The sequence below is a fragment of the Nestor notabilis genome, unplaced genomic scaffold (genome assembly GCF_000696875.1).
Source record: "Nestor notabilis isolate BGI_N333 unplaced genomic scaffold, ASM69687v1 scaffold12740, whole genome shotgun sequence".
In the NCBI taxonomy this organism is placed as follows: Eukaryota; Metazoa; Chordata; class Aves; order Psittaciformes; family Psittacidae; genus Nestor; species Nestor notabilis.
This window is the reverse complement of record NW_009912513.1, coordinates 1-14,168: the sequence shown is the minus strand read 5'-3', so window position 1 is coordinate 14,168 and position 14,168 is coordinate 1. Positions and strand designations below refer to the sequence as shown.

Genomic DNA, 14,168 nt, shown 5'->3' with positions numbered 1-14,168 from the left:
TCTGATCCATCACTGCGGAACCGCACACAAATCAATTCAAAGAGCCCTGGGGGACTGTCACAATCCCAGAATCCAGAGGCTGAACAAGCTCAGAGCCTTTGCATAGCTCAGTCTAACAGCACAATCCAAAGCTGTCTGCTCCACAGGTCTCATCTGGGGCCACTGAGTGACAGAGCTCCCTGGAGTTCACTGTCCCTCAAACTGGGAACTCGAGGCATGAAGCAGAGAGCATTCAGGAAGTGAGACAGCTGGGAAGCATCCTGTCCCTGCCCTGCCAGACAAGGGCTGGTGCTCAGCACTGCTCAGAGGCAGCAGCAGGGACCCTCTTGGTGCTTGATACAGCAGCAGAGCCATGGCTCATCTTTGCACCAACAGCAAGAGGTGGAAAGTCATTATTCATGTATTACAGTGGCCTCTATGCTTCAGCTCCAGGTGACTGCCAAGGTCAGAAGGCGACTTAGCACAGGTCAGTTCATTGAGGAACCACAGGGTTACCCCACTTGGCTCTCTCAGCATGGCCAAAGCACAAGGGAAATGAGTGCTCTGCTGTTTCCCACCTTTCTTTTTCAGGTGGAAAGACCCACAAAGCTCAAACCTCAGCAATCCTGAGCGAGCAGCAAGGTGCTGAGCCCACTGTGCAGTAGATGCAACCTCCCACTCGTGCACAGCAGGGCTGTAGCAGAACTTCCTTGCCTTCCCACTCACCCTCACAGCTTTGCAGGTGCATTTACACTGCTACTGCTATTGGATGTAAGCTAAGTCCAAAGTAACCAGCTTAGCAATAAGGAACTGCAGCATGCAAAGGTCTCAAGGCCAAGCTGACCCAGATAAACACTCGTGACTTGGTGGTCTCTGAGCTCTGTGCCACTGGATTTACACTGCTAACAGTGCCCGGGCTGAGCACTAGCTGGGGTCTCCCCACAGAACCTGCAGCAACAGCAGCATACACAGACAGCAAAGGCATTTTTTGTTACCTATCCATATTTTCCAGCTATTTACACAGAGCATCACAGCACCCAGGGCTCAAGCAACCAGGTACCTTCAAGCCTTCATAAGGGACTCACAAACAGCCTTTTCTTTTCTTCTCAAGGCCAAGAGACCTCCTGACACGCTTCAAGTTTCTCTGACAGAAACGGCTACGTTTGAAGACAAGGGATTTCTCCCTCCTCACAGAGATTATTCTCTTTGAAAGAGGGGAAAAGCAGTTATGCAGGGAAAGCACAAAACAATGTTTTTCAAGTAGAAAGGAAAAAAGCCTGGCAGTAGAAAAATTAAGGGTCAGAGGGCAGCCTCTTTTGTGGAAATAGCTGTTCTCTGCCCACAGCCTGATACTGAACGAAGTCACAGAACCCCGTGGCTGAGTTCAGAGAACCTCTGAAGCTGAGCCAGCCTTTCAGCACAGGCTTTTTTTGTGTAAAAGGAACACAGAGCTCAGCCCTGAGCACGATCAAACACAAGGTCATTTATTAGTCAGTCCCCTCAGGACTCGTGTTCAGATGGGCCACACAGAGCATCCACCAGACTCAGAAACACAAGCAGCAAAGTAAAAAGCACAAGGCAGCATGAGCTTGGACAGGCTGCCTGACTTTAGATGCTCAAGACCAGCTCTCAGAAAGCTCAGCAGAGAATAATAGCTGTAGTAGTTTGTCTCCTTTGTGTTTGGAACACTGGTCCAAGCAGTCACTGAATAAAAACCTACCTGACCCATCACATCTTCATCGTAGGACAGCGTTAAGCCCAGGTCACTGATATCACCATCGTAACGCTGGAGGAACAACAAAGGGAAAGAAGGTCAGTGTTTAGCAGCAGCAACTCTGCATCTTTGTATTACTCTTCCTCTGGTGATCCCCAGCAGGCACAAGGCACCAAAGCATAGCAAACACAGGAGTTGCTCGAGGTTATGAGGAGATTGCACAAGAACTGAGGCTAAAACTTGGGATTTCCTGACTGCCAGTTCCAGGTTTACACCTTCAGACTCCTTTCTCATCCCTGTTTCCCCTGGGAAAAACACAGGAGAACCACCTGCCAACCTGCTTCAGAATCACCAGTTACTTCCAGGGTGTTTTTAAAGATGATCAGTACCCCAAAGTCATTTGCAAATGTAGTATTTCTAGCAGCAGCCAGGGATAAGGGAGTTGAACAACAGGAGAAGTAATGCTCCAACCTTAATTGAAGTGAGATTCTTATAGAACTCGGAGTCCAGGGAGGGAAGTTCATCCACGGAGCTGTAGAAGACACTGTGGTGGTGCCCAAGTAGCTGACTCAAGAAGAAGGAAGCAAATGGTACATCCACAACTATTCCCTACAGACAGGAAGAATGCACAGGTAAGGTCCCGCCTGTTCTGTGCAGCATCTTTGGAGGCCTGCAGGCAGATCACGCATTGTGGGACAAGTGCAAAGATGCAAGACACTGAAATCAGCCAAGAAAACCACATCCTCCTAAAATCCATTCATTAGTGGATTTTAGTGGACAGGGGAACTCCATGTTTCCTTTAAAAGAACTACCTTACATGGAGAGGGTAATGGATTTTTAATCCATGCCCGAGTTAAGTGCCAGATTGCTCCACCATCAGTGTCTTTATCCAGGTCATTTTACAAACTCACCTCTTCAGTAACACACCTCCCCAAACATCAGACGGATGCTTTCAAAGGCAAAGGGCACCGTCACAGAAGTGCACCTGAACAGCGCTGTACCAACAGTGACAACAGCCTGATATGGCACCTTCAGCTCACCTCATACACAGCCTTCCCAAGCATCTTCCCCACAAACTCAAAGAGCTGTAGGTAGTTCTCGTGGATGTAGGATGTTGGGGATGGATACAGCCTCTCATCACCACTGGTTGTCTGCACACAAACAGAGGTAACACACAGTGAGCCAGCCTGTTTCTGCCTGCAGTGGGTCATTGTGGTCAGCATCTGCAGCCCTGCATCGTACCTTGAACAGATTGAGTGCAGGGTCAAACACTTTTTTAATTATCTCTTCCAGAAACTCTTTGAAGACCCCATCTTGGTCAATCCCAGCCTCATCGACTCCCAGGTCATTCACAAACTTCACTCTGATCACCCCCTTCATGGCGTTCTGGGAAAGCTGCCGTAGCTGTTCGTATCCATCCTACATGGACCAGAGGAGCCAGAGGACAATCACACAGGGAGACATGTGAAACACCCTCACAGTCATGCAGCAGAGACACATAAACCACAGCAATCTGCATTTCCCATTGTATTTTGTGTTCAAACAGCACAGCTTTCTTCCTAGTCAGAACTCCAGGTTTGCAGCAGGCTGATCTGAACCAAGGTCCATCATCCTGTACCATCACTTCACCCAAAAGCAGACAGAACTGGCACTGGGTCCCTCAACACCCACAGAGAAGGTAACAACATATTCACACCCCATATTCTTGCCAGGCCAAGTTACTGGCTCACTGGGTGGCTTTGCAAGCCAGGTCACCCACCTCCAGCATTCGTGAGCGGCGGATAGTGATGTGTGTGACGTGAGGCGACGCGGAGCTGGTTTCAACCAGCCCAAGCTTCTCCTTCTCCTTTGTCACCATGTTCCGGAAAAGCAGCACCCTCTTAAGAAGAAAACAAATGTAAGTCTTCATCCAGGACCCTTACCCTGCAGTGCAGCAGCTCCTCAACTAGCTCTTGGTTGTCCTGTTCCCAGCAAGGCCCAACGATGCCACCTACTCCCCTGAACAGTGGGATCTGCCTCCTTGTTCCCCAGTGGGGCCAAGAAATCCTTGAAGCTCTGCTTTGGGAGGGACAGGGTACTGACAGCACTGAGAACAAAAGCACCTTTCCTATCACCACATAAAAATCTCTCATCTAAGGCACTTGCCACATCATGCACAGCTGGAGGAGTCTATGCAGGTGCCCCCACACAAATAAGCTCTCTCTCAATGAGAAATTAAGACAGATTAGAGGAGAAGACTTTCGTTCAATTGGCATTTAAATCACAAGCTCCATGTCATGAAATGCTCAAGACACACATCCCTTCTACCCCAGGCCACCCAGGTCACTGGCTTCTCAGCCCTCCATCCTCTCCCCCTGCCCCACTCACGTTCTTGTGGGGAATGACATGTGGGATGTACTGCAGGAGCAGCTGGGCTCGTTTCTTGTCCTTGTCCAGCTCCTGGAAGAGCACACTGGGTTTGAGGTCCCTTTACAAAGAAAGGCACAGATTCAGAGATCCCTGAGAAATGCTCAGGTGTGGTATAAACAGCTGGGGGTGGGAGAGAGAGGAAACCTCTAGTGATTTCAGACACAACGTAAGTGTTCAGGTGTACACATCTAAAAGGCCAGAGACACTCAAGCTGTTAGGTGCTGAGTCAGTTTTCAACGCACCACTTTCCACGAGCAGCAGCTAATCCTTACACCACAGAAGGGAAGCCCAATAGGACGGGTGTCCTGACATGCAAACGCAGGGAGCAGTTCTGACCCTGATCTCATGGGCAGAACAAGAGGCACTCAATTTAAAGGACGTGATCCCAAACCAGCCACCTCAGGGGAGCCGGTGCAGTGGGACAAGCCCACAGCTGCACAGGATCCATGCCTGGAGCTGGACACTTACTTGCGTAACCAGTGATCCTCGGGAGCAAATCGCCTGCGACAGTCCCTTTCATACAGGACCATGAGCCAGCCATGGACAGAGTGAAACAGCTCCAGGGTCTCCCCTCTGGCATTCTCTGAACAAAAGGAACAAAGCAGCAATGGCCAGGCAGCCTAGGTAACAGGAGTGTCCACGAGCAACACGTTCATCGTCTGCCCCACACTAACAGCACCAGTGTAGCCCTCCTAACCTCCACCGCCTTCAGAGGTTAGGAGGAGATTTTGTGCCTCCCTGAAGACAGACAGGCTCTTCTTTGATCTTAGCCACATCAAAGGCACCTCAGCCAGCTCCAACTGAGCCATCACAACAGAAATGGACTCTCTCATTTAATTACCAGATTTCAGCTGTACCCAGATTATAACAGCAGATAGGTCAACACAAGTATCTACAGAGACCTGAGCAAGCCCACTCTGCTTTGGCAAAGCACTGTATTATTCTTGCCCAACACATGGCCCAGCCATGCTAAACTTAGCCTCTGGCACAAAACAACATACCCATCGTGTCTGGTACACAAATTCTTATTGGAAATGGAAAAGTGCACTGTGTTTGGTGCCAAGCAGGACAGTGGCATCTGGAGATCAAAAGCCTGGGCATGTTCTCATGTCACACAATGCAGTATGGCTTTTGTGCAAAGTAATAATTAGCAGAAGCTTCAAATTCCAAAGTTAACGTCACTTCTTGTTCTAACATCAAGTAACATCAACTTGAGCTACTAAAAGAACTTACCTACAATTCCATCCCAGATCATCTTAAATACAAAGGAATTCAGGAAAGACGAGATGGTAACAAGCTCTTCCAGTTTGAAGGAAATCTGCTCTTCATAGACCTCTATGTCATCCAGAATCCTGCCGGAGAAAACACATGCAAATGCACAAGTGTAAATTGAATTCCCTTTTGAAATTTTCATAAAGGCCCATTATCCTTCAGCATCAGCTCTTATTTCTATGACAACTGACACCCATGAGGACCTAAAGTCATAAACAACTAACCTGTATTTGCTGATTCTGATCGATACCTGATCCCAACAGAAGACAGCATGAAAGGTCAGAGATAGAAGCAAAGCAACTATTCCTTAGTTAAAAGGACCTATGCACTCATCCCCAGGAAAACATTTGCATTATTCAAGCTAAGAAAACTGTCTCTACTGAGCAGCAATGGCAACTTTCCACCCCTTCTCCCATCCTTTGTGTTGGGTAAGTCTATGAGTGAGACAGGAAAGGAGTTGTAAAGAGAAGCTCATAAGCTGGGGAGCTTTCCTGCAGCAGTATTATAACATTTTCCCCTCAAAGCTTATCTGGACTCATCAAAGTGCCTGGTTATCTTTATGGGAAGGCAGCAACACCTTAACTATTCCCCTTGGAACTCTAGGAACAAAACAGCTTCATGTTACAGACCTAGAGAGCACCCTCAGCTTGCTACCTACGTGATGAGGTGGCGGGAGCAGTCACAGAAGAGCATCAACATGGCCAGCAGCCTCTTGGATTCTTCCGTATCGTTATTCAAGCACTCCAAGAAGAGTTTCAACCCACCCTGAGGGCCCAGCTCACAAATAAAGGCCCATAATTTGGGCAACAGATCATCCAGGTAGGTGAGACCTAGAAAAACATAAAGCACAGTTCAGTAAAGCTTGTTCATGCAGGCCTGGAGAGACCAACGTGAGTTGGAGCTTGAAGATCCTTTTGCAAAGCAACACTTTGGGAACATAAGCATCACGCTTGGCTCCCAAGCCTGTCTGCATTAACAGGAGATGCTCAATCCCCAGGGAAGCAGAAAAAAAGCTTTTAACCAGCAATTAGTTTGCACATTTGAAACCCTTTTTGCTGTTCTGCAAGTTCAGAAGAGAATTAATTCCTGTGATCCAGTTACTATTAGAGCCATCTTAGAGATGAGAACACAAAGAACAACACTGTACCCGTGGTCACCACTATAGCCACAGACAAAGCAACCAAGGCTCTGTGCTCATCCCTCTGCTCTAGCCACTAGACCAAAGCAGTGCTTATCTCCCCCTCCATCCATTCCTAAGACAGGTAATTTGTCCTCAAGATGTATGAAAGCATTCAGTGTTTCCACCACAAAGATGGATATTGCCAGGCTTCTCGAAAACACTGCCTCGGTCTTAAGTTTGAGATGGAGTAAGCAAGGTTTCATTACAGGAAAACTTGCTTCAATTTGTATTCTGGAGAGTTAATGCTTGATAAAGAAGTGATGAATGTTATTGATCAGATGTATGATCCAGGGTGGAACAAGCCTTCCACCCAGCAGTCAATAAAGTGTTGTCAGTAATAAAACTACCAACAAGTCAACAGAATTTAATAAGAAACCCCTATTTTTTTCATATTTGAAGTGATTTGAAAAGCACTGATGGGCCCTGACCTGTGAGGATCTGCAGGCGGATCTGTGTCAGCGTTGTGAGAGTGGTCTGGTACAGCACACAGATGCTGCACACCTTCTGCACCTCAGCAGAGTCCACCCGCTTGCCTCCAACAGGCTTGAGAATGTTGCGGACAGATGCTGACTTCTGGAAAGCTCTTTTGAACAGATCTGAGGAGAGAATCACAGGAGAAGTGCTCTTCAAAACCACTTATACTCAGCCACTTGACAGCCCTGCAATCAAATGGATTTTGGCAGGCTGGGTCACTCCGGAGACAGTAGGTTTTGGTGGTCTTTTCTGGCAGACCACTGTAGAGCAACACGAGGCAGCTTCACCTTGCTTTTCACCTGGGAAGCTGGCCTCCCACCTTGCCCTGGGAAGTACTGAGTTATGCAGAAAGCACTTCAGCTACTTGAGAAAGAATAAAAAACCCTGCTAAAATAAGCACCAAAGAGAGATTCGCCCCAGGTCACACAGGCATTCCGAGCAGGAATTACAAGTAGGAGAGATCAGATCTCCACCTAAGCAGCAGCAGCTGCTGCAAGTAATTACTCAAAGCTTTTAGCATAAGTGGAGAAGTCAAAGCCTCCGAGTCTGGGAGAGAGAAAGGCACATGTAGACACACACACACAGAGAGGTAACCCTCCAGAACTCACTCTTCATAGGAAGGCTGTTCTGAGGGGAAATGGGCTGTGTTGGCAGCTGAGCTATTTCCTGATTCTCCAGCAGTTTCTTGCTGAGCACATCACAGAAGAGGATGCGGATCATATGGACTCCCCAGAGATGCTGCAGTTGCTTTGTCAGCAGAGGCATGGACTCATTCAATCTGAAAGACAAGTCAGAGAGCCATGTTAGAAGGCAGGCTGGAATAAAACACCAGCCAGTGATACTGTGATACATTCAGCTCGCAGCCAAAATGGAGCATGTACCCTCCCTACAGCTGGTCCTCATAAGGAGACCTGATATACAGGTCCCATATCGTGTGTACACTAAATGATTTTCCTCATCTAATACTCTGTGTATGAATGCAGCAGTTTATATTCTGCAGATTTCATATATATAACTTGAAATATCTGAGAAATGATTCTGAATAATAAGGGTCACACTGTTCACCTCAAAACATAAACCACATTGCAGCATAAAAAGAAGACAGACACAAAGAGAGGCTTAATCATGGATCACCACGAGGTCCTCCTCACTCACCCATAATCCACAGTCTGTGAAAACCAGCCCAGAACAGGATGCCAGTGGGTGAGGTTGGATTTCTTTTGTGAAACATACTTCTGGCAGTAGGAGAGCATGTGAATGAGCACACCCACAAAGTGAGCTGTCTCCTCCTCAAGGACTTTATCATTCAAGGAGCCCAGGAACACAAGATTCCCTGGAGGAATGACCAGCACAGCAAGATTTAAAAGAGGAACAGATGCTGCAGGACAGTGCTCACAGACATAACAGACAAAATGAACTCAAAGCCTTTTCCAAGCCCAGAAGAGGACTTCTGTGAAGAATGGCTACTAAAGGCTACCCCGCAGCAAGCCATTTCCAGCACACATCAACCTCTAAGGTGGTAGGTTACTTTGTCCACCTGCATCCCACCAGCACCTTCTACAAAGTACTATAAAGCTACAGACAATCTATGGTTATTCCAGAGTTCCAGCTGTTCCTCTAGTTACTTTTACAGCAACGTGAACTTAAAATACTTCAGTAGCATGTCTATTAGGGAAGTGACATTCCAGTCTGCTGCGCTACGAGACTTTCTCATGGTCCAAGTGGAAAGCTAGCAGAGGTAATACACAGTTTAGGCATGATGACATGTATACAAGAGCAAGTCTCTGGCTCTTCTTCCATTAGTAAGGGCCTTAAACCATGTTTGCAGTATCCCAGAAATATACCTCAGTTACTATTAAGAAACTATCTGAATAAGGATAAAAAACCCCAGATGATTTGGAGGCAGCTCTGATCCATGGAGAAAGATGATCTGACTCAACACTTTATTCCAAGCACAGCAAAAAGAAGTGTTAGGGTGCTTACCTAACAAACACAGAGTGTGACTCCCCTCTAAGCACACGCAGACATCTCGGCATTGTGCTTCCCGACTTAAAAACAGGATGAACTTGCGGAAAAGCTCATGGGATTCTATCACCACCAGGCGCTGGAAGACAGAATTCAACTGCCAGTGAGGCTGAGAAGCACCACAAAGAACCACACCTCATCTGCCAGCAGCAAGTTGGATTGTCCCTTCTTTCCAAAGAAAGCAGCAAGTTGAGACTGTAGCACTGAAGGGAGTGCTGGTCTAGGCATGAAGCTGGTCTAGGAAATAAAACACTTTGCAGGTGAACAGGCCATATTCTAGTTGTAGACAGATGCTTGCAGCTGTCTACACAATGCCCATGTGGCACAAAATGTGCCTTATTTTAGCCACTTATTTGTTCTAGGGCAGTTCAGTCCATCACCCACTGGCACCAATAACTCTGGGTTTCTAACACCACGGAAGTTATCTGGATCAAGTGCTCCCACAACAGAGAGCTGAAACTGGCAAACAGAAATGCCAGTGCTGTGTTCCAAGAGCTGATAAAATGGAACAACAAACGACCTTCCGTGATATTCAGTGGAGTCTGGTGCTACCACATCACCCACTTACCTCAGGTGTTAGAGTAGCAAGATGAGTCATTATAGCAGGCACAGACATGATATGGATCAGAAACGACCTCAGCAGATTGTCTGAAAACTGTGCAGCGACCACAGGGCTACAGAGAGAAAAATACTTCAGTGCAAGTAACCTGACCAAGCCATGAGAAGTCTTCCAAAAGCACAATAAAGACAACTTTGGCTGTATATCATCCCAAGCAGCTCTGGCTGCCTTACCGCAGTGCGAGAGAGAAGATGGCAGTTAAAGAGCCTTTGGACAGGGAAGGTCTGGATCTTGCCAAGCCATTAGTCAGCAAAATCTGGAAATTAAAATAGTAAAAATAATTAAAAACCCCATAAACTCCCTCAGAAAAAAGCTTATGATTACTTCTGAAAGACATTTTCAGAGCAGAGAAAAAGAATACCACCAAAACAACCGAAAACCCAGTTAATACAAGTCAGAACTACAAGAGCTTCAGGTTATTAAGAGCAGAACAGAGAAAGTGCAATGGAATCAGACACTCTGCAGTACTTATTTCTCTAAGACCTGTAGTCAGAGGGTCCCCAGGCCTTTACAAATGAACAGGCAGGGCTCACAGCTGCGTGCTAAGATAATTCTCATTGAAAAGATGAAGAAAAATGCCACCAGCTCCTTTCCCCAGCAGAACAGTAAATAACCCAAATCCATACAATATGGCAGCAGCAAAGTTTGGGAAAATATTCAAGACCCCTTCCTGTCTGTCTCATTAGAGATGATTAAGTAGGGCTTGATTCAGCAGCAGTGGCAAAAAGGACACAGTGTATTTGTTTCAAGTGGAGAGACTCTGCTCAACTGCTTTGAAGAAAGCTACGTCCACACACAAATTACCAGTGTTCCAAACCAGGACTCACCACCACAGAGATCACCTTCCTCAGAACAAGGACCACAGCACAGGGCTGGGGCTTGTTTTGCATGAAGAGAAGACAGAACTGTATCAGCCCAAGACTGACCTGCAGCACAGAGTAAAATCCCTTCTGGTTCAGATGTCCCATGATGTTTGCACAGATGTGGTTCATGGCAGGCCTCAGGGTTTCACCTTATGGGTTAAAGCAGTGATGTTACTAAACCAGCATCACAGCCCCACTCTTTACTTCTTTACACATTCTAAATCAGTTTGTTATTCCATAAGCCCTTCCTGCACAAAGTCCCTTATATGCAAACCCACCATTTCAGCAGCATTTCACATCAAGTCTTGATTAAGGTGCAAGAGTCTCATTTCCTCACTGTAACTGTCTACCTTTTCTATGGGTATTTCCTACAAAACCCCAGTGCTAAAAGCACATTCCAGCATCTCTGAACACTTCTTGTGTGTGGGATTTTGAAGCATTATAAAAATGTTGTTTAACTGTTGCTGTTCTAAGGGGAACAGCCTGTCTAGTCTCAAGGGAATCCTTGCTGCCCCTTCTGGGCTTTGTGTAAGAAGCACAATGAATCTCTGCAGCAAGCACAGCGAGAAAGCAAGGTGCAGAAACAGCTTTTGGTAGATTTTAGCAGCAGGTCCCAAATCAGTGGCTTAAAGCATTGAATTGGATGCACCAACCTTTGCCCCGAAGGATTTTCCACGTGGAAGTGTCTGTGAAGGTGACAAGCATTGTGAGGTGCAAATTGACCAGTCTGGAGTCTTGTAGGATGTCAGGCTGTGATAACAAACACCAGTGTTAATAAATCAAATGAGCTTTGTGCCAAGCTGTGAAATGCAGCGTGCAAAACACAGAGAAAATATTCCTTACCTTAAGCTGCTTGAGAAATTCACAGCAAAACCACAAGATGTCTTTGATCTGTTTGATCCATAGGAGTGTAAGATCCTTGGAGAGTGCCAGGGACACATACCACACCTGAGGAGGGCAGGATACAAATGGGAGCAACACTGGTATTTGTGCTAGAGATTGGCAGAAGACATTACTTGGAAGCTTTGTAACAAATCTGCTGACCCCAGCAGCAGCACCAAGTTATTTCTCTCCCCAGTATTCACTGGTCAAAGCACACCATCCACCACAGGAAGAAACTGCCCTTTAACTCCTGTAGCAGTACAGAGTGGAAGTGCCAGAGGAACACTACAGGTCTTGTCCCAGCTTTCACCAGGGAATGTCAGCAGTGCTCAGGGGCTTTCAAAAGCTAAAAACTCAGGCATCACCAACCTAAATCCCCACACATAGAATTAAGAAAGCCCAACCAACCCTCCCACCCCCAACCAACCATCCAACCCACCCCATCCTGCTGACCTTGGGCTCATTCTCAGCATCCATACTGTTCAGAATACAACGGCACAGCTTTTCAAATCTCTGGGGGAAAAGAACAAGTGGCATTAGCTCTAACTACAGGATGGGCTATTCTGGAACAGCACAAGGAACAGCTCAGCAGAGGGAGTAAGATACCTCTGTATCAAAACCACATAAGTTCCAAACACATTCCCCAGGAGCACATCGACACACCACACTTACAGCTACGCAGAAGAGGGCCCTCCTTGCACACAGTGCTCATCAACAGGAGGAACTTCTCAGCCATCCCTCTAACACTGCCTCCCTCAACAGCATGGGCTGAAGCCAGGAAAAGCATCTTCCTGTCAGGGTTTAGCTACAACAGCTTCATGCTAACGAGTGCAGCAGCATGTTCCAAACTCCTGACCATCACAGCTCTGAACAGAACTCAGTGATCACACCCACAACTCCTTAATGGTTATTTCAGTCCAGCTGTATTTGCCCCATGCTTGCAAGTTATGAAGAGCTACAGAATTGGCTGCTGTGGTGATCCTAATAAAGAGCAGCATCCAGAAATAGAGTGGAAACAAGCACAGTCTAGGCCTCAACCCAGCAAGGGACTGGGTTGAGGGAAGGGGAAGGAGAAGAGGAAGTAGAGCAGGGATTTTTCAGCAGCACACCCAATTTCTGTATTGCAGAACTCCAGATGGGTGCCAGGCACTTAAAAGAGTTGTATGTAACACACACATCTCTTTTTGATGCTGTACATAGAGAAAAGTGCATTTGCAGCACTTGCCCCATCAACAGGAGTTTGAGGGAACAGAGATTAAAGAAGTCATCCACTGCTGCTGCAATTTAACTACAGCCTTTCCTTTTCCAACCGTTTTCCTTAAAATTCCCCTCATTATTATTTCATAGACTCCATGGCAAAGGGCTTCACTCTGAAACCACAATTCAGGGCATGGTCAGGAAAGCAGCTGCAACACAAACAGCCAACACACTGCACTGTGCCAGGAGAGCTCTTTGTGACTGGCCACAATGCACCTGCCTGGGGAGCTGACAAAATCAGGAAGCTGCTCAGTTATTGAGGTTGGCACCTCAGGAGCCTCACCAGGAAGAGCATCTGTTAAACTACACCCTGAACAGGGAACTGCTACTGAAAAATTCAAGGGTTCTTGTGTTTCATTCCTACAGGCAGATCTCTCCCAGAAGGACCAGGAGACAGAGATCACATTTCTGAAGCCAAAACACAACACAGGAACCTAAATGATCGCTAGAAAACTAACTAAACATAGTTAATGTGTTTAAGTATGGCCTCCATGGAAGAAAAGCACGTCAGAGGAGCAGCCTTACCTCTTTGTCCTCTTTGTGATTAAATACAAACAGCAGCTTCCTAGCAATTCTGAAGACAGAAAGAGCACTTCTTTTACTTGAGCCAGATTCATTTGCCCCAAAGAAATCCTCCACTTCTCTCCTACCGAAGAGAGGAATAACGAGCGTCAGTAGGTACAACCAAGCACAGCTCTCCAGGCAGGAGCTAAGGGAGGAAGGGAGAATTCCACACACCTTATCTCCCTCTGCAGGCGGCACCGACAGAGGAATCTCCTGACCAGAGCCTGCACCAGCACTGCAGCACGTTCCCTCTCCTTCAGCTCCCGCCGCTCCTCCCGGGCCTGGCGCGCTTTGTCAAGGAACTGGGCTTTGGAGGACTGGCTCGCACTGAACATGTTCATCACCTGACATTAAGGGAACAAGGGATCATTGCAGAAAACACCTGGGAACCCGCCGCAGAGCAGACAAAGCAAGCAGGGGCAATCCTTTGCTCCTCCTGAACTACCTGCAGCTGACACTGAAGTAGGGGAAGGGGGGAACCCAACGACACAGAACACAGCCCAGGAAAGCCACGGTTACTTGGCAATGGGACTGCAACAACGCACAGACGACGAGCTCAGAATCACTCCAGCAAAGCCACAACCTATTGCAGACAAGCAGATTTTAAGGGAAAAAGGATAAACGAATGGGGTGTCATTGTGTTCCGCTCCCTGCGCTGCAGCTCCCCTTTGCTGATGCTCGGGAGCTCCTTTATTGCCACTCAACAAGGTAAAATGCACAGAAACAACAAGGGCTTTATAAATCCTCAACAACAAACTCACCTGAGGGCTTACTCCTTCAGAAGAGGTGTCTGATAGTCATTTACACACGAACATGGTGCTCACCCGCTGGCCTCAGGCAGCTCCTGCCCAGAGAAGCGCATTACCTGCGGATGATTTGGGGGTTTAGCCTTTACCTTTGCAGGTCCAAGTCCTTCTGACCCCTAAATAC

General features: G+C 47.1%; 1 protein-coding gene across 1 annotated transcript in view; it reads right to left on the bottom strand.

Annotated features, from left to right (window-relative positions):
* UBE3B (ubiquitin protein ligase E3B) overlaps nt 1-13,627 on the bottom strand; it is a 17,959-nt gene extending 4,332 nt beyond the window's left edge. Inside the window, exons 1-21 of the mRNA XM_010019814.1 lie at nt 13,413-13,627; nt 13,200-13,320; nt 11,871-11,930; nt 11,379-11,483; nt 11,189-11,285; nt 10,599-10,684; nt 9,846-9,928; nt 9,622-9,727; nt 9,012-9,132; nt 8,184-8,361; nt 7,637-7,806; nt 6,983-7,150; nt 6,033-6,204; nt 5,336-5,454; nt 4,571-4,685; nt 4,061-4,160; nt 3,453-3,572; nt 2,936-3,112; nt 2,734-2,844; nt 2,165-2,302; nt 1,700-1,765 (exon numbers count right to left, since the gene is read on the bottom strand). Of these exons, the coding sequence (XP_010018116.1) occupies nt 1,700-1,765; nt 2,165-2,302; nt 2,734-2,844; nt 2,936-3,112; nt 3,453-3,572; nt 4,061-4,160; nt 4,571-4,685; nt 5,336-5,454; nt 6,033-6,204; nt 6,983-7,150; nt 7,637-7,806; nt 8,184-8,361; nt 9,012-9,132; nt 9,622-9,727; nt 9,846-9,928; nt 10,599-10,684; nt 11,189-11,285; nt 11,379-11,483; nt 11,871-11,930; nt 13,200-13,320; nt 13,413-13,579 (2,580 nt within the window). The 5' untranslated portion in view covers nt 13,580-13,627. The remainder of the gene's footprint in view (nt 1-1,699; nt 1,766-2,164; nt 2,303-2,733; nt 2,845-2,935; nt 3,113-3,452; nt 3,573-4,060; nt 4,161-4,570; nt 4,686-5,335; nt 5,455-6,032; nt 6,205-6,982; nt 7,151-7,636; nt 7,807-8,183; nt 8,362-9,011; nt 9,133-9,621; nt 9,728-9,845; nt 9,929-10,598; nt 10,685-11,188; nt 11,286-11,378; nt 11,484-11,870; nt 11,931-13,199; nt 13,321-13,412) is intronic.
* Nucleotides 13,628-14,168: the final 541 nt, after the last annotated feature.